Below are 27,500 nucleotides of genomic sequence, written 5' to 3'. Positions count from 1 at the left end.
TTAACCACTGTTTTTGTCTGTCCAAACAGGTCTCACTTGTAAATGAGTCTTCGAGGCTCAATGTGATTTATCTGTTTAAATAAAGGTTGAATGAGTGCTGCCCCATAGAGACAATGAAGCATGTGCAGTCGCTGTGCATTCTTCTGTTACAGATTTTTCTTAACTGAATTTTCAGTAGAAACAGAAGGAATTAGAGACTCCTCCTTGGTGATTATCTCCATTAAAGCAGCCAGACCTTTAAAAATGAAGGCAGACCATGATGAGTTTTACAACAGAGTAACAGAGATACTCATGGAAGATAGGCACATGGACTTCATCTGAAAATAAAGGTAAGACAATACATTTTGTTTTGTTTTTTGTGTTTGCCTTTTTAAAGAGGATCCTCCCCCCCCCCCCCCCCCCCCCCACAAAAAATAGTTTGACCTTACATTAAATTTTATGTCTTTCTTGCCATCGTTGTTGAACAGTTGATTAAAGCATAATTAGATGCCTTTTTAAAAGAAAAAAGCCTAAATTGAAATATAAGCTTCTGTTTTGGGTATGTGAACATCTATTTGCAGACAAGTCAGTGCCTCACCTGTCACAAACCTCATTGCACGTCACTGATCCAGCTTTATGTTGTCCCACACAGATTTGTTTGCCTTGTACTTTTACTTTCATGCTCACTGTGGCAGAATCTAGGCAGAGGTTCTCTGTACTTTTATTTTGAAGGTCAACCAACAGAAAGTAGTTACGGTTACTTGAAGCTGTTGGGTCAATGCTACTGGAAGTGTGCTGTGAAATTCTCCAGTTATGTTTGAACTTCAATAAAGAGTTGAAGGCGAACTTACTGTCTGCTGGAATCAATACGGCCCTGTACGACATAAACTAAAACATTTTCCTAATTTTTAGTGAGGTTTTGTTGTTGTTTTGGTTTTTGCCTCGTCACTGTGTTTGAATAGCAAATGAGCAAAAATATGAGAAATGTTCAAAAGTCTTACAAAAGTAAAATAACTTTAAGCTCATAACATAAAATAAAAAATAAGTTTCAAGTGGCCAAAAGAGGCCCACGAGCCACAAATTGATGTCCCTGATTTAGACTTCTGGTTTGTTCCTTTTATCATCCTTCCATGTTCTCATTTAAAAGCTTTCCAAACTATTACATTCAAAAGAATATGCTGTTGTTTTAGCCGTACACACATCAGACTAAAACAGCACCAGAGCTAATAGACACCATCCATTTAGATTTCCTGTCCTCTGTTTTTTGAGTGATTTTTGACGATCTAGGCTCAGCATTCAGACGAGTTATCAGCCATTACCAGTTTGCTTTCCAATAACAAAAATAGCTTTTATTTTTCAAACATGTTTTTTGGACATGGCTCCTCTGAGCTTATAGAAAATGGACATTTTTTAGTGTTGACTCATGCAGCACAAGTGAGTTTTACTTCTGTGTATTTCAGATAAAGTCTTTATAACAATGACTAACTTTCTGAGAGCTCTAGCCAATAATATACTCTGGGCTAATTAATGGGTGCTTAAAATTCATCATTTATTTTCAAGACACTCTTTTTTTTTTTTACGCAGAAATGCATCACATTTAGAACATAATGTGATTTTATGGGACCCGGATGCTGATTGTGACTTCATTTTCCATGTTAATGGCAATTTTCTTTTTTTTTTCTTTTTATAACAGAGATCTCACTTGGTGATCTTTTCCCCGAGCCTCTCATTATGCCACCTCAGAGCTCTTTTCTCATTTTCTTGACTGAAAATAAAATGTGCTGCATGTGCAGGGAGGATTAAATCGTCATCTTGAACTCCTTTAAATATTCAACGTTGCACGGCTCGGTATGAAATAACTTACCACATGGAACAAGACAGATCAGTTGCTCAATGAAGCACACATTTGCATTTGCACTTCAGTTTGCATAATTACCCCTCCGCACGCAGGTCCATTTGCTGTCATCCTGTCAGCTTGTGAAGCACCTTCACCTCCCACTGCCACCAAACGGCTCTCATTACTGCTCACTCCCCTGCAGCTCGCTACGCACCCCCCCAGCAGGCAACAGACACCCATGTGTTCTGACAGAGCAGCACTACATCTCCTCTCCGGCCAAGTCTGCCATCCTTCACCTGTCAGACAGGTTCGGACGACTAACCTTGGATGAGAGCCAGTCCTCTCACTCAGTATGAGCCAGGTCCACTAACTCGGCCTGCTGGGCTCAGGGCCCACACACATTTATTCCCAGCAGGCTATGAAACCTGAATCCTCTTTTTTTTTTTTCTGAGCCCCTGCAGAAACTGACCTTGTTCAGTAGCATCCATGAGCATTCAGCGGCAGAAAAAGCAAAGGTGAAAGGTGGTGGGCGATGAGCATTCCTTGAAGGGCTTGTAATTGTTAAAGTTAGTCTTCTGATAGCATCTCGTCTAAAAACAAAATGAGAGAAAAATAAAGAAGCTCTTCATTTCAGCCCAAGATCCGTTCAGTAATACACCAAGGCAATAATTAATTAAAGCATTAAGTTTCAGAGAGTGCAGCTAATTAAGGAACTTCATTTTCACAGGCTAATATTGCATCTCGTAGTGTGTTTTCATCAGAGGGGATAAACTTCTCAAAAAGTTCAGGCACACAGTATTAGGTTGCATAATTTTGCTCCGGGACAAATATCCCTGGCTTATAACTTTTCCCATCTAATTAAAAAATCTGTCTGTGAAGGTGGTTAATGTGCTGCTGCGTTTTCCTGCTGCTGTGTAACTGATGCTCACAACAAAACTAGACATTTGAATCCAAAATAAAAACCTTTGAGGTAATTACAGGGATTGCAAACTTTTTAGGTGCAGCTCAGAAAATTAGAGCATCATTAAAAAGTTCAATATTTTTTGTCATTCACTTCAGAAAGTGAAACTTGTCTATTACATGGATGCATTACATATAAAGTGCAATATTTCAAGCCTTTAATTCTTGTAGTTTTGATGAATGTCACTTACAAATAATGAAAAACCAAAATTCATTGTCTCGGAATTAGAACATTGTGAAGAGTTTCAATACTGTAACCTCCTGGTGTCTCACCTTAATCAGCTGATTAACTCCTGGACATGAGCTACAAATGTCTCGTTCCTCAAGTCCAGCCAGTTCTGAACCAGAGACATCAGAAGCATCTTACCGGACTGAAGACAAAAAGAACTGGACTGTTGCTCAGAGGTCCAACGTCCTCTTTTCAGATTAAAGTAAATGTTCATGTCCTTTGTAAATCAAGGTTCCAGAGTCTGGAGGAAGAGGAGAGGAACATAATTCATGTTGTTGAAGTCCAGAGTTAAGTTTCCACATACAGTGATGGTTTGGGTCCATGTCTTCTGCTGGTGTGTCCGCACATCTAGCAGAACATTTTAGAGACTTCATGCTTCCTTCTGCTGATGAGCTTCATGGAGATGCTGGTTTTATTTTCCACTGACAAAAGTACCAAAAGCTGGCTGTGGAATATTCTAAATGTCTGAGACACTGAGTTTTTTTTATTTTTTTTTATTATCTGTAAATTATAATCATCAAAATTACAAGAAATAAAGGTTTTAAATATTTCACTCTGTGTATAATGAATCTTTCCACTTTATTCCTAGCCCCCATGGTGCCTTGCGTAAATTATGGGCGCAACTTCTGACATGGACCAGCACCAACTTTTTTTATATGTGAACAGTACGAGCTAACAGTTATTTCGAGCATTGTGGATTTAATTTAAACATGTAGGATCTCCACCTGTCAGATCTCACACAGGACAATATAGTCATATTGCTGCCTACTGAGGATGAGGGATGGAGGACGACCTGAAGAAGTGGCCACAGATTACATCTACTAGCATATTTAGCTACTTCATTCACTCTGTTCTTTCAATAGTGAAGTAATGAGCAATCTCTGCAAGCTCTGAAATGTATTGAAATGTACACAGTAATAAGGTTGGTCACGTTTTGTTAAAAGAGGTTGGACACAATCTTATTTACCTTAAAGCAGACATAGAACCCAGCCAAAGCTTTAAAGTCCTCCATCACTGTTTGGGTTAATTACAGAGAAAATTGTAATACTGAAGACAAACAAATACTATAATGCTGTGACCTCCATACACTTGAAATAATACCTGATGTTCTTGTCACACAGTTTTCAATCCTTCTGAGGATCTGGCGTGTCTTCTCCGGTGGTTTATTGTAGTCCAGACACAAAGTAGGATGCAGGTTTTCCTCCGTCGGCCGTTTGTCAACAAAGTGAAATGAGCATACAAACAGTGTTTTGGGTGGTCTCTTCAAGTTCACATTTTTCAGCCACATCCTTAATTCTTCAACTGTAGGTAGGTGATGGAAAACATACAGCTTTTCACAGGAACACTTTTTTTTTGTCTGTAGCCACTGATTTAGTTTGGTCTGGTTGTTCATGCAGCCATGAACACAACAGGTCCCTGAACTCAGCACAGCTATTTTAGTAAACTTTATGGTTGTTAAATGTGAACAAAACAAAAACAGCATTTTATCTGCTAAACTGAATGTAAAAACTTTCAAATAAACTGTGGTCCGTGCTCCGCTACCCTAGTTAACCAATACCCACTGCTACTTCCTGTGTCTGACAGGAAGTTGTACCCATAATCATTTATACAGTAGAGCCCCCAGGAATAAAACGGATATAAAATATGAGTTTAACTTTATGAAATCCATCCATCCATCCATCCATTTTCTTTACCCGCTTATTCCATTTCGGGTCACGGGGGTCGCTGGTGCCCATGTCCAGCAATCACTGTGCGAGGGGCGGGGTACACCCTGGACGGGTCGCAAGTCCATCACAGGGCCACATAGAGACAAACGAGACAAACAACCATTCACTCTCTCATTCACACCTAGGGACAATTTAGAGTTACCAATCAGCCTAACATGCATGTTTTTGGTCTGTGGGAGGAAACCAGATTACCCGGAGAAAACCCACGCATGCACGGAGAGAACATGCAAACTCCACCCAGAAAGGCCCCTGGACCGGGGTTTGAACCAAGGACCTGCTCGCTGAGAGGCAGCAGCTCTACCAGTTGCGCCACCGTGCTGCCACTTTATGAAATGATTGAAAAAATATTCAACTCTTTCCACGATATTCTAATAGTTTGAGATGTGCTTATATACGTGGCAGACGCATTCATAAAAAATAAAGATACTTGTAAATTGTAAGTGCTGTGAGCTGAATGACTTTGCTGAAATGTGCTGAAGAAACTGAAATTGAATCGAAAAAGCAGTTGAAAGGTAAAATTAGCAAAACCGTATCTTAAAGCTAAAATGAGCAAAACTGTTGATAAAAGCTAAAATGAATAAAATTGTAGATTACTGCTATAATTATAACAACATGACTTAGTGCTAAAATTAGAACAGCAATGAAAATCTAAAAGTAGCAAAACTGTAGCTAAAAGCTAAACGACGAACATTAGCTAAAAGGTAAAATGTAGCCAAAGTCAGCTAAAAGCTAAAAGTCACATCATGATGGCTCAAAGCTCTATGACTGAACTCTACGGACCCGTTCGGTTCCTCAGGGAAACCTTGGATGTTCTCTGTTTGCTGGACCCGGTTCTGGACTGCGGTCTGTGAGGGCAGCTGCTGCAGTCCTTATTGCCATCAAACTGCTGACCTGCTAACAAGACCACACCGCTAACAGAACAGAACCATGATATTGAAAGAACCTCACTGCTAACCGAACCACACTGTAGATGTTTTTCTTTGTCAAATTGGGCACCTTGTTTTAGTATTTTAGTAGTATTTTTAATGTTTTTTTAATATATGTGTAGTATATTTTAATGTTTTAGTATGTTAGTAGTATTTTTTTAATGTTATTTTAGTATGTGTGTGGTATATTTTAATGTTTTTTTAGTATGTTAGTAGTATTTTTTGTTTTTTTAGTTTGTTGTCTTTTTCTTTTTACTTCTTTTTTTTTTTTGGTGAGTCGAGATGGTTCTTCTCATCCTAAGCATTTCATTGCATTGTTGACCTTGAGTTGATTTTGCACATAACAAATAAACTTGACCTGACCTGTATGTAGCATGACAAAATAAAATTAAAGCAAGTTTAATGAGACAGATTTTAATGAGTTTGGGAGGAATTGAATGGATCTCAATGTATTTTAATGCAAGGTGGGTTTTTTTCTTTTTTAAATTTGGTAAAATACTTGGGAAAGGTACAAAAGTTATACAAATCAAATGCTGCAGCACTATTCATTATCAAGCTGAACATTCTTTTGAGCATGGCTGAAACGGAGAAGAAGCATAGAAGCAGTTTGTGTCCAAACAATAGTAGAAATGCTGACTCAGCGTTCACTTTAAAAGAGTATGAAATTTGAACTTTTCTTAAATTTTTCACAAGCGTTTTTCTGTTTTGACATTGAAATCAATGGCAACCCTTGTGTATGTATTATTGATAAGAACTTGTTCGGCTGCAGATTTAAACACAAATCTGTTTTTGATTATCCCTCCATTAAACGCTGCCTCCGGTTAACATTCAGCTTCATTCTCTGCTCCATTAATTCTGGGGTGTTGTTGGAAGTCGTTATAATGTCACAAATGTAAAGCAGAGGCCAACAATTTTAGCTGCGTTTTTCCCAATAGCTGCAGCCAACGCCAATTATTCAGGGTGAGAGATCAGCGTGACTGCAGGCCATTTTATGAACCTGATTATTATACCACACTGACAAGACTACCTGCACTAATGACTCTGTATTCATTTTTTATTGACCAGCTTCATGAATCATTGCTGACTGATGCCAGTTATCTCAAAATAGCAGCCAGAATCAATCAGCCGACAGATTAATGTGTGAAGCTTGGATTGACAATTCTGGCACAGATTTAAAAGTGAAAAAGTGTAATAAAAAAGTTCAGTTCCTCCTTCCACTTTATTTGTTGCCTCTGGTGAGTAAACAGTGCATCAATGGTTACTTTGTCACTTTGGTTGAAGCTGTTGGTTCTGTGTAGCCAAGAAAAGTACTTTTAGTGTTAAATGACAGAGTTGCTCACTTTTACTAACTAAATAACAATCCATGTTCATAATTACATCACCGTCTTGTTCAGTTTGTGCGTGACGGCTCGTGAGAAGAAAGTGGAGCTGTTGTCAGCGATGGAGCCTGGAAAATGTATACAGCTGTGGCAACGAGACAGGCAGCTGATGTTAAAGGAACTTTAATCTAAATCTGAACTTTAAACCTTCTGAAATGGGTTTCTGTATAAATGTCACAAACAGTTGATCTGTAGAGGATAAGACTAATGAGCTAACAGCTAGCCTGAGCTCAGACAAGGTCAAGGTGGATTGCTGCCATGTTGAAATGACTCTAGTCTCAAGGATTTTTAGATTTATGTCCAATGATTAGTTCCTGAAAGTCTTATTAAAATCCATCTGATATTCATGAGACATTTTTGAAGCAGACTGACAGGAACACAAACACAGACAGGGCAAAGTGCATCATTGTACGCCTTCTCTGATAATGTTTGTCATCACCATCAGTTTGATGTTATGGCACTTTTTTAACTGGCACTGGAAGAATTAATGAAATTACACCCATTTTAAAATCTCTCCATTTTAAAATTATTTTTTGTTTTTAGTCTGGGCAGGTGGCTCAGCTGGTAGAGCTGATGCCTCTCAGTGAGAAGGTCAGTGGTTCAAATCTCGGCCTGGGGCCTTTCTGGGTGGAGTTTGCATGTTCTGTCCGTGCATGTGTGGGTTTTCTCCAGGTACTCCAGTTTCCTTCCACAGATCAAAAAACATGCATGTTAGACTGATTGGTAACTCTAAATTGTCCCTAGGTGTGAGTGAGAGAGTGAATGGTTGTTTATCTCGTTTCTCTCCATGTGTCCCTGTGATGGACTGGAGACCTGTCCAGGGTGTCCCCTGCTTCTCACACAGTGACTGCTGGATATGGGCACCGGTGACCCCCATGTCCCGAAAAGGAAGAAGTGGGTAAAGATGGTGGATGGATGGATGTTTTAATATTTAAATAGTCTTGCCCTCCATCAGGACAGGCATCCTCCTGACTAGGGGTTGATTGTAGGACATCTCGAGAGTTTTTAAATTTCATGTTGACTAGTCGCAGTCATTACCGCCCGCCAGCAGGCGGCTCATACAGCTGTCATTTCTAACCCCGGCCCGACCCGAAATTCAGGCCAAGCCGAGCCTAAATAATGTGCTGGATGGGCGGGCTGGGTCGGTGTCAGGCTTTTGATTACGTAAGCAAACTTGTGCAGCTGACAATCCACTTTGGACTACCATCAGCTGCTCGCAGCTGTGTGACTGCACGCTGACCGGCCGGTTGAAAGAGGTACAGAAAAGTCCAGATGGATGGCTGACAGCGACCAACCTGCAGATTAACTGGACCCAGCCACTGCGTCAGCGAACTTGCGCAGCTGACGACCGTTAATAACTATAATAACTATATTATAAGGTGGAGTCCACCACCACCCGTCCTGCTGTTTTTAGTTTTATTTTACGTGCTACACGTTTCTTTCACTTTTGCAGCTTAATAATAGTTTTGGTTTTCCTGTGACTTATTTGCAGTATGATAAATGGTAGGAGCGTAAATATATGTCCGATGTTTTGTTGCTCTTTTTTTTTGTGTAAATAATAAATGACGTTTGTAAATATAATATATCGTCTTGAGTTCCTATGACGTCACAGCGACTAGTCGACGTCAACTCGACTTTTATCATGTTGAAGTCAACCTAAAAAAATATGTAGTCATGCAACCCCTACTCCTGACCCATTTTGCTTTCACTTAAAACTCAATTTTGTTCTTTGGCTTTTGTTACCTGTTTGGTGTAAATTTTTAAAGAGCTTTTTAAATAAATTCAATTAAATTCTAAAGGCAAAAAGCAGCAGCTAGCTGTAGCACATCTGATGCAGCCTCAGGCATTTCCTGCAGATATAATATATTTATTCAAGAATAATCATGTAGCAATCATGATAATGATTATCATGAGCATGCATCAGGATAATAATCATGTAATACAAACATGTCAGCCAAACAGGTCTCCGTTTAAAACCTTCGCATGCAAGTGGTATGCATTTTCTTTTATGCATTTTGAATTGTTTTAATGTCTCCAAGTGACATTTCTGTTTTAGTGTTTTGTTACGATCTTTTCATCAATTAATTAAAAAAATATTTGGGGTAGTGTAAACCTAAATGTGTATCCAACTGAACAATAATCAGCTCTTACGGCTTCAGTTTGACATAAACTAAAAACTAGAGTTTTTACAGGTAAATGAGCAAAATAACTGAACTGTCATTGTTGTTACCTTGTTGGTAGATTTGACAGACTTCTCCTCAGGTCCTGTTTGGCCACAGGAACATTCATTTAGATTTTAGGGTTTGTCTCTGCCCCCAGTCCCACCAGCACTGCTCCCAGACCTCCACTAATAAAAGTCAACTTCTTTATCAATGTGATCAAGGGCGTCAGAAGCATCCGTAATGTGGGGGGGACACAATGATGTGTGTGCGCGCGCGTGTGTGCGCGCGTTTAAAAAAAAAAAAAGTGTTCACTATTGTACAAAAAAGCAGCATTTCACCTAGATTTCCTTTAATTCCACACATTTAAAACGTTTCTCACCAAGTTTGTGTAAATTCAGCTGTGGATTAAAGTAATTTTAACTTTAATACACTTTAATACAGAGCATAAGATCGGCAGTATTTGTCTTTATAGAGAAATAAAAAAACATCACCACTAGACCTTTTTACTTGTGTTCAACACTACTCATCTAAATGATGTTTCTCATGAAGCTTGAGGGCAATAAGGTGTGGGGTTTTAAAGACATTTCAACTTTAATCCACCTGAACACACAGCGTCTCTTACACCTGCAGCGTCTTACAGCGTCACAGTTACTGCTAAGCTAACATGCTACAGACATAGCGCTGCACTTCTCTCCTCCTAACATGAATATGTTTATGATCAACCCACCGGTCAACAACTGCTCACACTAAGCTGCTAAACTGGCGAGCAAGCAACACAGAGGTGTCTCCATCTCCTCCACCTGTGCGCGTTTTCTGCCGAAGCAGAAGGAGACGCACAGAAACACTGCAGGTGTTACACTATATTCTGTGACCAACGTATATTGTTACCGTGGCTTGGAGGTAACCAGAAAAACCTGGAGTGGAGTTTTAGTGGTTTGATATTCTCCTATTAATCAAGTGGAATGGATTCGTTCACGAAGAAAGAGAACTGCGCCGCTTGAACTAATGTTTCATAGTAAAAGTGTGGGGGGGGGGGTCCAAATGAACGTTTTTGGAATGTGGGGGGGACTTGTCCCCTTCACATATAATGGTTGCGACGCCTATAAATGTGATTAATTTGTTTGTTTTCTGTTGGAAAACTGAATATTTTTTCTGCTTTCACATGTACTCATCATATCTGAACTCAGACTGAAAATACATAAAATTAAGTTCCATGTACAAAAACATCTGCTTCACACAAGTGAAATATTCAATTAACTTACAGTGACTTTACTTGTGCGTTGATCCTGAAGCTTTAGTAGTTTGTTTAAATGTGTGTGTGTAAAATGGCCTCTCTTCTTCAGGAATAACATTTATTTCATCCTCAAACTTTTTTCAGTCATATATAAAGTGGCAAAATGTAAAAGTTTTTCACACTGGTTTCTAACTTGTGGCATGTTAAACTACCTGCTAACAGGATACCAGAATAATAACATCAGAAAAGCCTGGCAGGTACTAACAATGAACACTATTTATGCTGAAAACAGTCAGTATAAATGATAATTGTACCAGTTTTAGCTTCCCTTAAAAAAAAAAAATCAGCTGCTTGTTGTTACAGGCTTTGTGTCTACGCTGACGATGTGTTGATGTTTTGTTCTGCTTGTCATCAATTCTGCTTTTGGCAATGGTCGACTTTCCAAAATGTCAACTGCTCATTCAAAACATTAATCTGTTTCTTCTTTTTATTTATGTGTTTGTAAGAACATAATGGCTGTTTTGTCCTGTTTTCATTTTAAAACATTTTGTGAGTAATGAAGACAGTCGAAGGCACAAGACTAGCAGCTGGCATGAGCATAAACTATGTGATTGAAACAAAAAAAAAAGTCAAATTTAGAAAAATGTCCTATTTCTTTGTCCCCATCAGTGGATTTAAACAGCTGGCTCCAACGGGAAGACTCAACATTGTGTGTGTGTGTGTGTGTGTGTCAATAAAACATGCAGATGCTACTCACCACACAAGCTTTGTTTTTGTGAAGTGCACATTTCAGTGTGGAGCAGACGTTCTCTCAGGCACTAAAGGTTTCTCATTAAATTTTGAATTTGCACTGGGGCCGTCAGCGGGGCCACAGAGGCTTTTTGTTTGATGTATGATTCATGTTAAGTGAGTTATTACCTATTACAGTCAAACCTGTCCCAGACATTTCTAAAGCTTTTTAGATTTGCTGTTTTCAATGTGTCTCAGCTACTCTAAGCACACATGACTTTACATTTTTAATAATGTGTGTGAATAAAAATCAATAAAATTATAGTTTTCTGCCAAATACACTGAGCAAAAATATAAACTCAATACTTCTAAGACATTTTCTATGTACACAAAAGGCCTTTTTCTCTTAAATATTGTTCATATATGTTAGTGAGCACTTCTCCATTACTGAGAAAAGCCATGCACCTCATCTCAAGATGCTGATTAGACAGCATGGTTACTGCACAGGTGTGTTTAGGCTGACCACAATAAAAGGCCACTCTAAAATGTTCAGTTTTATCACGCAGCTCAATGCCACAGTTTTGAGGGAGCGTCAGGGGTGGTCCTAGCCTGGTCGACTAGCCTAGTCCTAGACTGTTCAAACATCATCCCTCACCCAACCACCAGGGGTCGTGGAAACACTCATGCTCCGCCGTGACATATCATTTAGATTACCATGTACCATCACAGAAACACTCAAAATTTCTTTGAATATTTTATTAAACAAACTTGAAATTGAAGAAACTAGAATAATACTATAAAGTTTAAACACACAGAGTAAGACACATAAATACTGTATACCATGCAATACATTCATCCATCCATCTATTATCTTTACCCACTTCTTCCTTATCAGGTTGTGGGGGTCACTGGTGCCCATATCCAGCAGACACTGTGCAAGAGGGGAGTACACCCTGGACAGGTCTCCAGTCCATCACAGGGACACATAGAGACAACCATTCACTCTTTCACTCACAACTAGGGACAAATTAGAGTTACCAGTCAGCCTCACATACATGTTTTTAGTCTGTGGGAGGAAACTGGAGTACCCGGAGAAAACCCATTCCTGGAAGCTGAAAATATCCTAGTGCTTACATGGACATCATACTCACCGGACATGTCACCTATTGAGCATGTTTGTGATGCTCTGGATCGGCATGTAGCATACAGCCATTAAAGAAGAATAGACAAACATTCCACTGGCCACAATCAACAACCTGATAAACTCTATGCAAAGGTGATCGTGTTGTCCTGCAGAATGGTAATTCCACCAGATACTGAGTTTTTCTTACACCTTCCCCTCCTCCAGACCCCCCACCCCCAGTACAGTAAAAACTGCACATTTTCGAGTGGCCTTTTATTTTGGCCAGCCTAAGGCACACCTGTGAGGTGGATGAACTATCTGTGAGCAATAATTAAGAGAGAAAAAGCCTTTTGTGTACATAGAAAAAGTCTGTGATCTTTGAGTTCTATCCATCCATCCATTTTCTTTACCCGCTTATTCCATTTTTGGGTCACGGGGGTCGCTGGTGCCCATGTCCAGCAATCACTGTGCGAGGGGCGGGGTACACCCTGGACAGGTCGCAAGTCCATCACAGGGCCACATAGAGACAAACGAGACAAACAACCATTCACTCTCTCACTCACACCTAGGGACAATTTAGAGTTACCAATCAGCCTAACATGCATGTTTTTGGACTGTGGAGGAAACCGGAGTACCCGGAGAAAACCCACGCATGCACGGAGAGAACATGCAAACTCCACCCAGAAAGGCCCCTGGACCAGGGTTTGAACCAGGGACCTGCTCGCTGAGAGGCAGCAGCTCTACCAGTTGCGCCACCGCGCTGCCTATCTTTGAGTTCATCTCGTGAAAATTTAGAATAAAAACAAAAGTGTTTCGCTTACATTTTTGTTCAATGTATTCATGAATACATAATCACAGGGCAGTGGTGTTTTTCCGCATGGTTGAGTGTATCTGTTAGCAAAATATGTCATGAACCAGTGAAAAGATTTTAAGGAAATTCTCAGGAAGAAATCATTAGATGTAAACAACTTGTTTACTTTGGAAGTCAATACAAATCAAGATGGCCACGACAACTAACACAACATAAACACAAAAATGGATTTGAGTTAGGGTTAGGGTTAGGCTTTGACAGTTTTACATACTGACCTAGAGTTGTCCTGGTAGTAACTGTGACTGATCCCATTACATACCCGGAGTGCTAACTGTGCTAAAAAATTTAAACAAAGATTTAGATCTTTGTTTAAAATTTTTTGCCATAAATGATTTGGAATCAGCTCTGTCTGTTAGCAAATTACTGTACTTTTTGCTGTATAAGTCGCACCTTTTTGCATAAAGTGGCATGCCCTGCTACTTATACAGTGACGTGACTTATTTATATCCCCCCCCCCTCCCATATTTATAATCAAATTTTTGGCTGAGATCCGACAATTTCTTTCATTCTGACATGGAAAATATTGAACACTGCCATTTGCAGCCGCTAGACGGCCCTTGACTAATATGGCAAGCCAAGTGTCTCATTAAAAGGTAAAAGTGGCTATTAATGAGACACTTGGCTTGCCATACCAAAGCCACCTTCATCTCGTGCTGAACTTCTGTTGCAAACATCAAATCAGTTGCATTTCGCCGCACCGCCCAGGCGAAATGCAGCTGATTTGACCATTAAAGTGCATTTATTAAAGAAAAATTCAACTGAGACACACCTTTACTATAATGTTGAGCAAACAAATAATTGTTTTCAGGTGTTAATCTTGTGAAATTCTTGTTAAAGTCCTCCCGTGCACGCTCACGCAGCTGCTATTTAGCAGCCAGTCGATTTTTGTCACAACACCGGCCCACGTTTCTGGGTGGTCAGAGGTGACGCGTAACAAACGCGACACGTCAGCGCTGACGCACAATAGATGCGACTGATACGGCGGCGTGACGTGGTACCTCATGAACTACTGGAAGGATTATAATTCATGTCTCTCTTGATGAGTCCCCGAGGCTCAGTGGGATTAACCTGTATAAATAAAGTTTGAATAATTACACTTTCAGGAAATAATCACTAGATGTGCCTCTATAACTAACTTTTGTGGTTAACCCAGCCCAAGATGGCTGCCACTGCTAAGTGATATTAGCCAACACCAAAATGTATATATACAAGTCATTTTTGCAACTTTTGAAATAAAAATTGGTGTTGTGCTAGCTGAGAGTCCTTCACAACATCTAATTGCAGCATCCCTTGATATTGAGTAAATGTAACTTTTTTCATGGTTTAAAAGTAACTAGGCTTTCAGTTTTTTTGTATTTTGAACAGAACATTTTACAGTTAAGTGTCCATTTTACAACCAGAACATTAAACTGTGCTCCAGTCAATGAGGTGCAAGTTGTGAGCTCAGTGTTAAAGGCTTGGTGTCAGTGGAGTGTACTTTAGAGCTGCACACACTGTTTGTCCAATCACTGGTATCCTGAAGAATTCAGTCCTCGGTGATTTGTTCAAGTCCAAACATCCGTGTTGCATTGCTTTCTACAACAGCAACAAATCCAAACGAAAAAGAAAAGGATCCAACGTGAGAAACTGATGTGTCTTGACATTGCAGCCAAACAAAAACTGTTTTAGGAAGTCAATCAAAAATAATTGCCAGCGCCGTCTGTGCACAGCGCAGGTGTTCGGTCTGACGCCTGCAGCTCTTCTAACATCTCTCTGTTTCAGTTCTGTTGTTCTGTTGCTTTCTGCATCTCTTCAAACTGATCCAGAACATGCCAACTCTCACTGCTGGTAACCTGATGCCTTTTTAACATTGTTGTTTATTAATAATCAATTGCTTCCTTAACAACTAAAACAGTAGTTCAGATTTTTTTAAAGTGGGATTTTGTGGGAAAAGCTGTGAGCGATAAAATCTTAGTAGTTGGAGATAGCCCTTTGAACAACCACACTCTGAAAATATGAAGTTTAAATGTGTCCAGACAAACAAACTAATAGCTTTTTCTAGTGAGGCCAAGGTAAAAGTTGAATGCTACCATTTTGCAGTTTTTTGTCCATCCTTGCAGAGCATCGAGGGGGATTGGAAATACACTCCGTTCATCTATTCAGCTGGATAACTTGAAAAATAAGTGACCAGCTTCCATTTTGGTGTGTGGCTGCATCTACTGTAGGTGTAAGAATAGTCCCTATGGAAAACTGGGTTGCCCAGAAAATCCAAGATGGCTGCCACCATTTTAGTACATACACGTAAATCCTGTGAGCTGGGTAACTTGAAATGAATGCAATGCATTATCCATCCATCCATCCAGTATCTTTACCCACTTCCTTTTTGGGTCGTGGGGGTCATTGGTGCTCATATCCAGTCATCACTGTGTAAGAGGCGGGGACACCCTGGACAGGTCTCCAGTCCATCACAGGGACACATAGAGACAAACAACTATTCACTCTGTCTCTCACATCTAGAAACAATTTAGAATTACCAATCAGTCTAAGGTCGTTTTCACACTAGATAGTCCGGTAGACTCTGTTCGGTTCGGGACCAATATTCATGAGCTTTTGTTTACATTTGAGCTGGTGCGTTTGCATTCACACTGCACTGTGCAGTTGAGTCAACCTGTTGAACCAACCTATTCCCCCGCTCGCCTGTGGGGGCGCTGCACCAAGAACTACTGAAAGAAACGACACAAAAACCTCTGAAGACACGTCTTCTTCTTCTTCTGTAAATAAAAATAAAAACGAAGTGGCATCAAGTTTTAGCAGTTTTAGGAGTTATATTTTGTCATTTTTCAAAAATGGACTTAGCATGAGCAGAAGATTAGACAGAAGACCATGGAGAATATTGTTTTTCCCACAAGGCAGCTGACGGCTCCATATAAGGTCAGAGAAATGTGTGTTTGTTTTACCCTGCGGAGCGGGGCTCGGTCTGTTTACATTCACACTGTACTCGAACCGCGCTGGAGTTCTCTTCTACCGGACCGAGACCTAGGTTTTAGCCCGGGCCAGAGTTCGCCTTTATGTTCCGTGACAGAGTTCGATGGCGCGTTCACACCTCCCTAAACGAACCGGACTTTCAAGGAAAACGAGCTAGAGTTCGATTAAAGCGGACTAAACAGGGCTGGTGTGAATGCACCCTAACATGCATGTTTTTGGTCTGTGGGAGGAAACCTGAGTGCCCGGACAAAAAGCGTGCATGCATGGATAGAACATGCAAACTCCACCAAGAAAGGCCCCCAGACCAGGATTTGAACCAGAGTGACCTGCTCGCTGAGAGGCAGCAACTCTACTTACTGCACCACTGTGCTGCCACAATGCACTAACTTTCATTGCTGTACTGTTGGAAGCACTTTTGAAAAATAGATTCCATTTCAATTTCCAAAATGGCCACCGCCATATACAGTTGTAACTAAAGTTTACATACACCATTTAAAAAAAACACGTGTATTTTTTTTCCACACTGACGTGAAATCAAAATAAAGTTTTCCCATTTTAGGTCAATTAGGATTACTTTTTTTATTATTATTTGCAAAATACCAGAATAATGAGAGTGATAATTTTTTAAGGCAATTTGTATTACTTTCTTCCAAGTCAAAAGTTTAAATACACTAAGTTTACTATGCCTTTAAACAATTTGGGACATTCGATGTCATGTCTTTGGAAGCTTCTAATAGGTTTAGTGATAACATCAGAGTTAATTAGAGACACACCTGTAGATGTAATTTAAGGAACACCTGAAACACTCTGCTTCATTGTGTAACATCATGAGGAAGTCTAAAAAATCAGCCAACATATCAGGAAGAGAACTGTGGACTTGCACAGGTCTGGTTCATCCTTGAGTGCAATGTCCAGATGTCTGAAGGTGCCTCATTCATCTGTACAAACAATTATACACAAGTACAAACGACATGTGAATGTCCAGCCATCATACTGCTCAGTAAGAAGACGGGTTCTGTGTCCCAGAGATGAATGTGCTTTGGTCTGAAATATTCAGATCAACCCCAGAACAAAAGAAAAGAACTGGTGAAGATGCAAAAGACCTGGTGACAATGCAAAAGACCTGGTGACGATGCAAAAGACCTGGTGACGATGCAAAAGACCTGGTGAAGATGCAAAAGACCTGGTGACGATGCAAAAGACCTGGTGACGATGCAAAAGACCTGGTGAAAATCAAAAGACCTGGTGAAGATGCTGGCTGAAGCTGGTAAGAGTGTGTCATTATCACGGTGAAACTATCAACATGGGCTGAAAGGTCACTCTGCCAGGAAGAAGACATTACTTCAAAATAAACATAAAAAGCCAGATTAAAGTTTGCAAATGCACACAGGAACAAAGACCTTAGTTTCTGGAGACATCCTGTGGTTTGATGAAACTAAAATTGAACTGTTTGACCATAATGACCATTGTTACGTTTGTAGGAAAAGCCTGAGAACACCATCCCGACTGTGAAACACGGGGGTGGCAGCATTATGTTGTGGGGTTGTTTTGCTGCAGGAGGGACTGGTGCGCTTCACAAAATAGATGGAATCATGAGGAAAGAACATCATGTGGAAATACTGAAGCAGCATCTCAAGACATCAGTCAGGAAGTTGAAGCTTGGGCACAAATTGGTCTTCCAAATGGACAATGACCAGAAGTATACTGCCAAACTGGTTACAAAGTGGCTCAAGGAGAACAGTCATTGTTTTGGAGTGGCCATCACAAAGCCCTGATCTCAATCCTATCGAAAATTTATGGACAAAGCTGAAAAGGCAAGGGTTAGGCTCAATTCCACCAGTTCTGTCAGGAGGAATGGGACCAAGTTCCTGCCAACTACTGTGAGAAGCTTGTGGAAGGAGATCCAAAACGTTTGACCCAAGTCATACAGTTTAAGGACAATGGTACCAAATTATAATGAAGTGTATTTAAACTTTTGACTTTATAGAATCCATCCATCCTTTATCTTTTACCCGCTTCTTCCTTTTTGGGCATGTGGACTTTAAAGAAAGTACTTGTATAAATAAATAAGAAAGGAAGTAAAAATAGCCTTAAAAAAGTTGCACTCATTATTCTGGCATTTTGCAAATATAAAATATTTTTGTAATCCTAACTGACCTCACATGGGAAATGTTTATTCTGATTTTGTGTCAGTGTGAAAAAAATGCATGTTTTGTTTTAAATAGTGTATGTAAAGTTCTGGTTTCAACAATATATAAGTAAACCACTCACCCAGTCATTTGAGAAATCTATAATTTCTACTTTTGATATTGTTTAAAAGTATAGTTTCCTAAAATTATTATAATTATTATTTTTTTATTTTTTTGGGGGGTGGCGGGGGGGGGGGGTGGCTAAAGATTCATCTATGGTAGTCAAGGCCACCATTGGCCACCCCCTTGGCTCCACCATTGCTCTGGTCGTGTGAATAAAACTGCTTCTGATCACCAGGATCCATCACTTTGTGCCGCCTCTTACAAGTAAAAAATTAAAAACCTACCTCTCTTACAGTGTAACCCTAATCTACTTAAATATCGTGCACCAAAATATTAAGGTTTACTTGCATTGCCTTTTCAATTCCAGCCCAGAAAAAAACACTCATCTTGAAAACTACAAATATTCACTATTCAAATCCCTCAGCAACGAGGGGCAGTGTTTCCCCTACTGTTATCCAAGGAGGGCGCCCCGCCCTGTCAACAGAACCGAGCACCCTGCCTACTGTGATGTCTTCACATTCTCACAACACAGTTAGCAAAACACTCCAGATCTTCTGCAAAATTAAACTCTTGTGTAATTAATATAAACCAACACACTGTAAAAATATATTTTGTCACCAAAACAAACACTATGTTTTATAATCCATTTTCATAATTATATTTATTTTTTTAAACATATTTGTCTTTAAAAGGTTTAGATTTCTTTAGATTTCTTTAGGTTTAGAGTTCTTAGATTTAAATCAGTGAAACTTGCAGTAGCCCTTAACTGAGTTTGTAAAATTTAAATTAAAATAAATAAATTGGAGCAAGTCACTACATCTTAGTTTCTTCAAGACCTAATCTCCTTAAAACTCCGTTCTGAGCAACAGACACAACTCTGGAGTGTGACGCTGCAGCAACACATGCAGGAGCTTGGATATAATACAGCCGGTCAGCTCCTCGGGGCAGTTTGGTGTAATTAAAGATGGTGCTCATTACCTCATCAGTGTTCCTCCTACACTGCAGTGGCCTTTTCATCTCACCTCAATATTGTTCAGCAGGAGATTTGGGGGCTGAGAAAAATAATAAACGGCTGACAACCTAAAAAAGACTAAAACACTGCACATAATTTTTTTTTTGTAAAGCAGTTAATTATTAATCTACTTTGTTTGGTCAATATGGATGTACAAGCTTGTAAATACATTGCTAAAAAACAAAAGTTGACTTTGTTATTCAAATATTGATTGAAGCCCGTGGCAGATTGCTGATGAAAGAGTTTCCCACCGGAGTTAAATTAGGCATTCTGATGAAATTTGACACAAAGCTTCCAACAGACTGATCAACACTGCTGATACACGATCCACAACTTGTAATTAAATTAATCATTACAATTAAAAAATATATAAAAACTAGCACTCTTTGAAGGAATGCATTTCTCTTGCTGCCTTTTATGTCAGAGTTTTAAACTAACGCAGGTGTCTGCAACCTTTACGATCAAGAGAGTCATTTTTGCACCTTTGTTCACTAAATGAAATGTGTCCAGAGCTGCAACAACCTGCTACAACTGTGGTGGTCAAGTGGTGGCTCGTGGGCTACGTTAGGTTTGTTGGAGGGGGGTTTTGTGGCCAGTAGGGGCCACTCACAAAAACACCTACACCCCCCTGAACATAAGAGGATCTGCAGTGGAAGTGGTCTCCAGCTACAAGTACTTGCATTTAGAAGCACTGACTTCTACTCTGCTGAAAGTCTGGACTCATCTCTACATCCAGAAGAATTTATCACCTCCTTTCAATACACTTCTACAAAGATCTTGGACTCCATCGCTCCTTTAAGACAGACTTCTACAAAAATCAAACCAGATCCCTGGCTTAATGGTACCACTCGGACTTTTAGACAACGTTGCAGGAAAGCAGAACGCAGATGGAAGAAAGACAGGCTTCATGTGTCCCAGGACATACTGAGAGACTGTCTTCATGAATATCAAAAAGCTGTTCAGCAGGCCAAATCACAATATCTTTCTAATTTAATTTCTACCAGTTGTAACTGGCCAAGGGTTTTATTTAATACCATTCAGTCTGTCATTAATCCCTCCATCAATGTTCTGAAAACTGCTACACAGTCTACCTGTGATGGTTTTCTTGATTACTTTGTGAACAAAATAGACTCTATCAAGCAGAACATTGTCAGTACATATAATGCTGTTCAGTTATGTGCTCCCTCAATAACCTCTGCTGTGTTTGATCAATTTGACCTGGTCTCACTACCTCACCTCGTTAAGGTGGTTCAGCAGATGAAACCTACAAACTGTACCCTGGACATCATTCCCTCTAAGATGTTCAAGCAGTCCTTGGATGTTATTGGTCCTTGTCTTCTGACATTTATTAATAGCTGTCTAAGTTCAGGTTATGTCCCGTCTGTTTTCAAACATGCTGCGGTCAGGCCTCTTCTTAAAAAACCGGGTTTAGATCCTACAGCTTTTTCTAATTTCAGGCCAATTTCACACTTGTCATTTTTATCCAAAGTTCTGGAAAAGGTTGTTTTCATTCAGTTGCAATCTTTTTTAGAACACAACAACTTGTTTGAAAAATTTCAATCTGGCTTCAGACACCGCCATAGCACTGAATCTGCACTACTCAAAGTACAGAATGATATTCTTTTGTCCCTTGATGCCAAAAAACCTGTTCTGCTGGTGATGTTGGACCTCTCAGCAGCTTTTGATACTGTAGACCATCAGGTCCTAATCACTCGTTTGGCTCAGCAGGTTGGCCTTCAGGGTGTTGTGCTCGAGTGGTTTAAGTCCTATTTAACAGACAGAACTTTCTCTGTTATGATTGGTGATCTGTCCTCTTCTTCAGTCTCTTTGACCTCTGGTGTACCGCAGGGATCCATTCTGGGGCCTGTTCTCTTCTCACTTTACATGCTACCATTAGGACCCATCATTGCACGCCATAATCTGTCTTTTCATCTGTATGCAGATGATCTACAAATCTATCTGCCGGTCACTCCCAGTTCCTCACTCGGTTTCAACTCTATTGCCAGCTGCTTAAATGACATTAAGCACTGGCTGTCTCAGAATTTTCTCCACCTCAATAACGATAAAACTGAATGGATTTTATTTGGTGCTTCCAGTAATTCATGCAACATCTCTCCCAGTCTAGGTTTTCCGCTCCCCCACGCCAACCAGGTGGTAAAAAATCTAGGAGTGGAGCTTGACTGTAACTTAAAGTTAGATAAACAGATCAGTTCTGTTGTGAAAACCAGCTTCTTTCAGCTCCGTCTGCTTTCCAAAGTAAAATCACTCCTTAGCCGTAGTGATCTGGAGAAGGCCATCCATGCCTTTGTGAGCTCTAGGCTTGATTACTGTAACGCCTTATATGTGGGTATTAATCAATCTTCTATCTCCCGTTTACAGCTTGTACAAAACTCTGCTGCTCGCTTGTTGACTAACACACGTAAATATGAACACATCACTCCTGTCCTTTTCTTCTTTACACTGGCTCCCGGTTCAGTTTAGGATACAGTTCAAGCTGCTACTGTTTGTTTTTAAAGCTTTGAATGGCCTTGCACCACCTTATATTTCAGAACTTTTGAAAGTCCACCAGCCCAGCAGAGCTTTACGGTCTGCTGGTCAAAATCTGCTGGAGGTGCCACGCTCAAGGTGCAAACAATGGGGGGACCGGTCCTTTTCTGTTGCAGGCCCAGCAGCCTGGAATACTCTTCCCTATGAGCTGCGTGCCATCTCTGATCTGGTTCTGTTCAAAGCCAAACTGAAAACATACTTATTTAAAAGGGCTTTTAATGTTTAACTTTTAGTAGTTTAGTATTTACTATTTATTTTTTTATTTTATCTCTTTTACCTTCTTTTATTCTCGCTGTGTTTTTTAATTTGCACTGATGTATTGTGTCCTGTTTTTAATCTTGTTTTGTCTTGTGAAGCACCTTGGTCAATGCAAGGCGTTGTTGGAAGGTGCTATAGAAATAAAAGTTTATTATTATTTATTACTTGGGTGTACACATGAATAACAACCTCAGCTGGAGCAACAACACCACCAACCTGATCAAGAAAGCTCATCAGAGACTCTACTTCCTCAGGCGGCTGAGACGAGCTGGTCTGGGAAGCTCAGTCCTCACCTCCTTCTACAGGTGTGCAGTGGAGAGCATCCTGTGCTCCAGCATCAACATGGCATGGAGGCTGCACAGCTGCAAAAAGAAATGCTTTGCAGAGAGTGGTGAAGGCTGCACAGAAGTCTGTTGGAATCCGTCTCTCCACCATCACAGACATTTACACCTCCAGATGCAGGAAGAGAGCCACCTGCATCATGAAGGACCCCACTCACCCAGCACACACACTTTTTGCCCCACTCCCCTCAGGAAGGAGGTTGAGGAGCATTAAGTGTAGAACCACTAGACTGAAGAACAGCTTCTACCCTTAGGCTGTTAGACTCAAGAATCTCTAATCAGGATAATCACTGTGAAAAAAATCACACCATGTTGCTGCTGATCTGTTTCATGTTGCTGCTGATCTGTTTCATGTTGCTGCTGATCTGTTTCAATGTTGGTGTGTTCATGCGTGCTCATCTGCTTACACAGACTCGTGTTCAGGTTTGTGCTGATGTTTGATGTGATGTTTTTATGCTATTAGTGCTTATTGTAAATTTTGTTGATGTTTTTCTTAGTTAATATCTTGGATATTATCATTGTTTTTCTTATACATTTTATTGTTGGATGTAACTGGGACCCTGTGTACATAATTTCGCTCCACCACATGTACCACATGAGGTGCGAATGACAATAAAGAAACTCTGACTCTGACTCATCGTAAAGCTAAAAATATCAAATGATTTTTAACATTTATTGATAATTTACAATTTAAAACAAAAGAAAAGACCAGATTATTTTAAAGAAGGAAAAAAGGGGGGGGGGGGGTACCTTTTTTTTATTATTATTTAAACAAACTATGAACTATCCAGACTTATGTGATTTTTTTTTTATTATTATTGTGGATAAAATAATTACCAGTAAGTATTGAAATGTATTAGTTCTAGTATTCACATTATTTGCAAAATAAATTACCAAAAAGCTGAAAAATGCAAACTGTTGCTACTAGCTTTTTTCTTGTTGATATAACAACCAATAAAATTCAGTTTTATGTTAGTTTTGGTCAAAGCCAAAGAGCCACATGTGGCTCCAGAGCCGCAGGTTGCAGACCCCTTGACAAGGGCATCTCATGGAATGACAGACATGCAGCCATTTTGGTCAAACCTTGTGCATACAGTTATTTTCACTCTTGTGATTCAACATAACCTGTTAGCTCTTGAGTATATGTTGTGATGCTGTTTCAGCTACTACCACACCAAATTGTAGCTCACTATCTGTAACAATCACCAATATATAGCCATTTGTTTGCTGCTAAGGTCAGTTAACTGTGGGAGCCATCTTCTCCAAAAGTTAGTCACGTCTACATAGACATCTAATAACTATTTGCTAAGAGCTTCATTGAAATTCCTGTAGTGGTTTATGAGGTATTTTGCTAACAGACAAGCAAGGGTGGTTCTAACAGTTAAAGCAAAGCATCAAAGCAAAGATGCTGCACAATGTGTTGTGGTTGAGGAAGATGCTATCTGAAAAACTGGCTGAGTTATTGTCATTTTTGTGTCACTTAAAATCAGTTGGCTGTGGCGGCCATCTTAACGTGTTTCTAATTCACTCACCTATTCAAGTCATTCTTGAGTTAAGTTCAAATGTTGAGGAGTTGTAGCTATACGTTAACGCATATAATGATTACTTTCTGAACGTTTCATTTAAATCTGTTCAGTGGTTGAGATATTTTGCTAACAGAGTTGAAACCAGTAGTTAATGGCAAGTTTTAAATGCAGCTCTTGCATGACCAATTAGCAATCCGAGTATAAGTTGAAGACGAATCTCAGCTACTACCTCACCAAATATTAACTCCGTATTTGTAAAATTGACTGAGCCATAGTTATTTCTGTTTGCTGAGCTCCCTGCTGTGGCGGCCTTAAACCTGGCTGTAAACAGCAGACTGTATCCTGTATCTTTACAAGTCTTTGAATTTTTTGGCTCTGTGTCTTTCTGTTACCCAGCAGGGCGGTGGTCGGACACAGAGAGCCGCTGCCTGACGACAGCAAAGACAACATCACCATTTTTACCCGAATCCTCGACCGGCTGCTGGATGGATATGACAACAGGCTACGTCCTGGGCTGGGGGGTAAGTTATGATTTATGATTGATCTGACACCCACACAGAAAATGTTTCAGACAGAAACTCCTGTGTGCCACTGCTCACAGAAAAACATTGCCCGCAGATAATGTGCTACATTAACAGGAGTTTCAGGCAATGCAGGAAGTCATAAATATTTATGTCCATTAGAGCGTGATGTCAGGCGGTATTATTTTAATGAAATGCTCCTGTAGACTAATGCACCCACAAAACCTGAAGTGAATGCACTGAACAGGTGCAGCAGTGAGATACTGTTCTTAGTTTAGGCGTTCTTTGACAACAGCATATAAAAATAAAAGCCAAGCATTCCTTGAAGGAATGCACATGCTAAAAAATTACAAGAAGACTTTTGTGAGTTTTTAACCATTTTCATCAAACTTTGTAAATTAATTTATGCAAAGTTTCATGCAAGATCTCAATTTTGAGAAGTGTGTTAAGGATCAGCCTCGGCTACTGCCACACCAGACTTTATGTCAATATCTGTAAAAGTGACTGAATTACAATCACTAATTATAGCTGTTAATACTTGGGTTCTGAAGGTCAGCTTTCTATGGCAGCCATCTTGAACTGAGTTGACTCCAAAAGGGACTCAGTCAAAGATGAACCAGTGATTATTTGAGAGTTTCATTAAAATTACTTTTTAAATATTTTAATCTTGTTTGGATTTTCCATGTCCTGTATGACTGAGAATCTTCACCAGCATATCTCAATAAAGTCCATTCAGAGATTTTGCTAACACAGACTAACAAACATATATGGGGCAGCTGTGGCTGAGTGGTTAGAACAGTCGTCCTCCAGTGCGAGACTTGGGGGTTCGATTCCACTATCAGTCACATGCTGAAGTGTCCCTGGGCAAGACATTGAACCCCTCATTGCCTCAGATGTGTGTCCCGTCAGTGTTTGAATGTGATAGAAAAAAAACACTGATTAGTCTCTTCAGAATGATTTGTTCAGTTAGCTTTGTATAGATCTAGTAGAGTTCATTCGACTTTTATTTAGACAGGTAAATCCCATTGAGCCTTGAGGACTCATTTACAAGAGAGACCTGATTTCAACAAAGAATGATGACAACATATCTAGTAGAGTGCTGTATGATTGGGTAAATGAAGGCACAGATTGTAGTGTAAAGAGCTTTGAGTGTCTTGATAAGATAGAAAGGCGCTATATAAGTACAGTCCATTTACAGTCCCTACAGAAAAAGACATGGACAACATGAAAACATGATCACCCTTTTGCATTGAGTGGTGGGCAATAGTCAAGCTTTAAAACCAGAAATTAATAGCTTTAAGTGAGAATCTTTGCAGATGTGTCCAAAAAAGTGTTTGAATTTCAAAGTTAGGCCCATGTGAATGCTTTTGTTCTGAAATTACCAGGAAATTAGTTTTAAAAAAAAAAGTACATTGGGCTGAACCTCGTGTCAAATTGCCAGTAGTTGCAGCAGCAGAGCCTAGCAGAACTTAGAGACGTTAGAGTTATAAAAGTGTTTTAAATCCTCAGGCTCTTCATCTGATCCTCTGTATAGACAACTGTAAGGAGTGGACACACTCCCCACATGGTGGAGCAGTTTGTACCTCTAATAGCCATAAAAAATATGGTTTGTGCAACACCAAAACAAGTCCAACTTGCAACAATGTCTAAACATTCATTCTGCGATTACACCCCGCCCCCTCCCCATGACATGAAGCTGCACCCACAGTTCGAGAACCACTGCATTATAGTAATCATAATTCTAAAATGTATTTTTCTCTGTATAAAATGTTGTCATTGTTTTTCCCAAAAAATGCTTCAATAGCCACACTGTGGTAGGTGGTGAAGTAAGGAAATAAGTCAGTTGTGTTGATGTAGCACCGTCCTCACACAAAGCGCTTTACAACAAAATGCAAAGCCATACAAATAAATCTACGTTACTATTATGTATATCAAAATACAGAGAAACATCTGTCTGAGCTTGGCCAAAGATTCTCAAAATATAACTGTTGCTCGTTATTTTCTGTAATGATGTTAACAAGTTTCTCAAATTTAATAAACTTTTTAGCTCACAATCAAAGTTTGATGCATTAGGATGAAGAGAAGCAGACGTAGTGGAAAAAATAGTAAAATCCTGTTTCTAACAAAACAACTTTACTATAGTTAGTAAGTGGGGTAAAAAGAAATCCTCTGGAGTTATCTACCTGGATGATTTACAAACCCTTTTCCGAACCACTTTGCCCTTGGTTGTCCTCAGGCTGTTTCTGTGAATAGCAAGTTGGCCATCTGGACTAAAACACTTGATTATTGTACATGATGATTGATTGTTTGCCCTGTTGCACATGTTAAAAGCCTGCATCTGAGATTTCAACAGGAGGATGGCTTGTAACACAGCAGTGAAGGCTACCTATGGGACAGATCTGGTTGGCAGGCCATAGACTGAGGAAGTCCTCTGGATGAGGGACGAAACGTTTCTCACTTAAAGAAACTGGTCCAGATGACACATTTTAACCTTTTTTGTCATTGTCTACCTGGATGACCGGGATTACAAACCTTTTTTTTCTCTGAATAAATTCATATTTTACTATTTTTTGTTAAAGTTGCCTTGTAAATTGATTAGTACTTTAAAAAAAAAACAGCATCTGTGTCGAGAGCAAGGAAAATTTTCAAAATAAATTGTGTTGTATATGAATATATATACGGGCAGCACGGAGGCACAACTGGAAGAGCTGCTGCCTCTCAGCGAACAGGTCCCTGGTTCAAACCCCGGTCCAGGGGCCTTCTGGGTGGAGTTTGCATGTTCTCTCCGTGCATGCGTGGGTTTTCTCCGGGTACTCCGGTTTCCTCCCACAGACCAAAAACATGCATGTTAGGCTGATTGGTAACTCTAAATTGTCTCTAGGTGTGAGTGAGAGAGTGAATGGTTGTTTGTCTCGTTTGTCTC

At 39.8% G+C, this 27,500-nt stretch overlaps 1 protein-coding gene across 1 annotated transcript in view; it reads left to right on the top strand.

Moving 5' to 3' along the window:
- gabra3 (gamma-aminobutyric acid type A receptor subunit alpha3) overlaps positions 1-27,500 on the top strand; it is a 285,967-nt gene that overhangs the window by 165,319 nt on the left and 93,148 nt on the right. The window contains exon 3 of the mRNA XM_037688046.1: positions 24,453-24,577. Coding sequence (XP_037543974.1) covers positions 24,453-24,577 — 125 coding nt within the window. The remainder of the gene's footprint in view (positions 1-24,452; positions 24,578-27,500) is intronic.

Source organism: Nematolebias whitei, chromosome 14 (genome assembly GCF_014905685.2).
Source record: "Nematolebias whitei isolate Nwh7 chromosome 14, NemWhi1, whole genome shotgun sequence".
Taxonomy (NCBI): domain Eukaryota; kingdom Metazoa; phylum Chordata; class Actinopteri; order Cyprinodontiformes; family Rivulidae; genus Nematolebias; species Nematolebias whitei.
The sequence above is the reverse complement of the archived record's forward strand: the minus strand, read 5'-3'. Positions and strand labels throughout refer to the sequence as shown.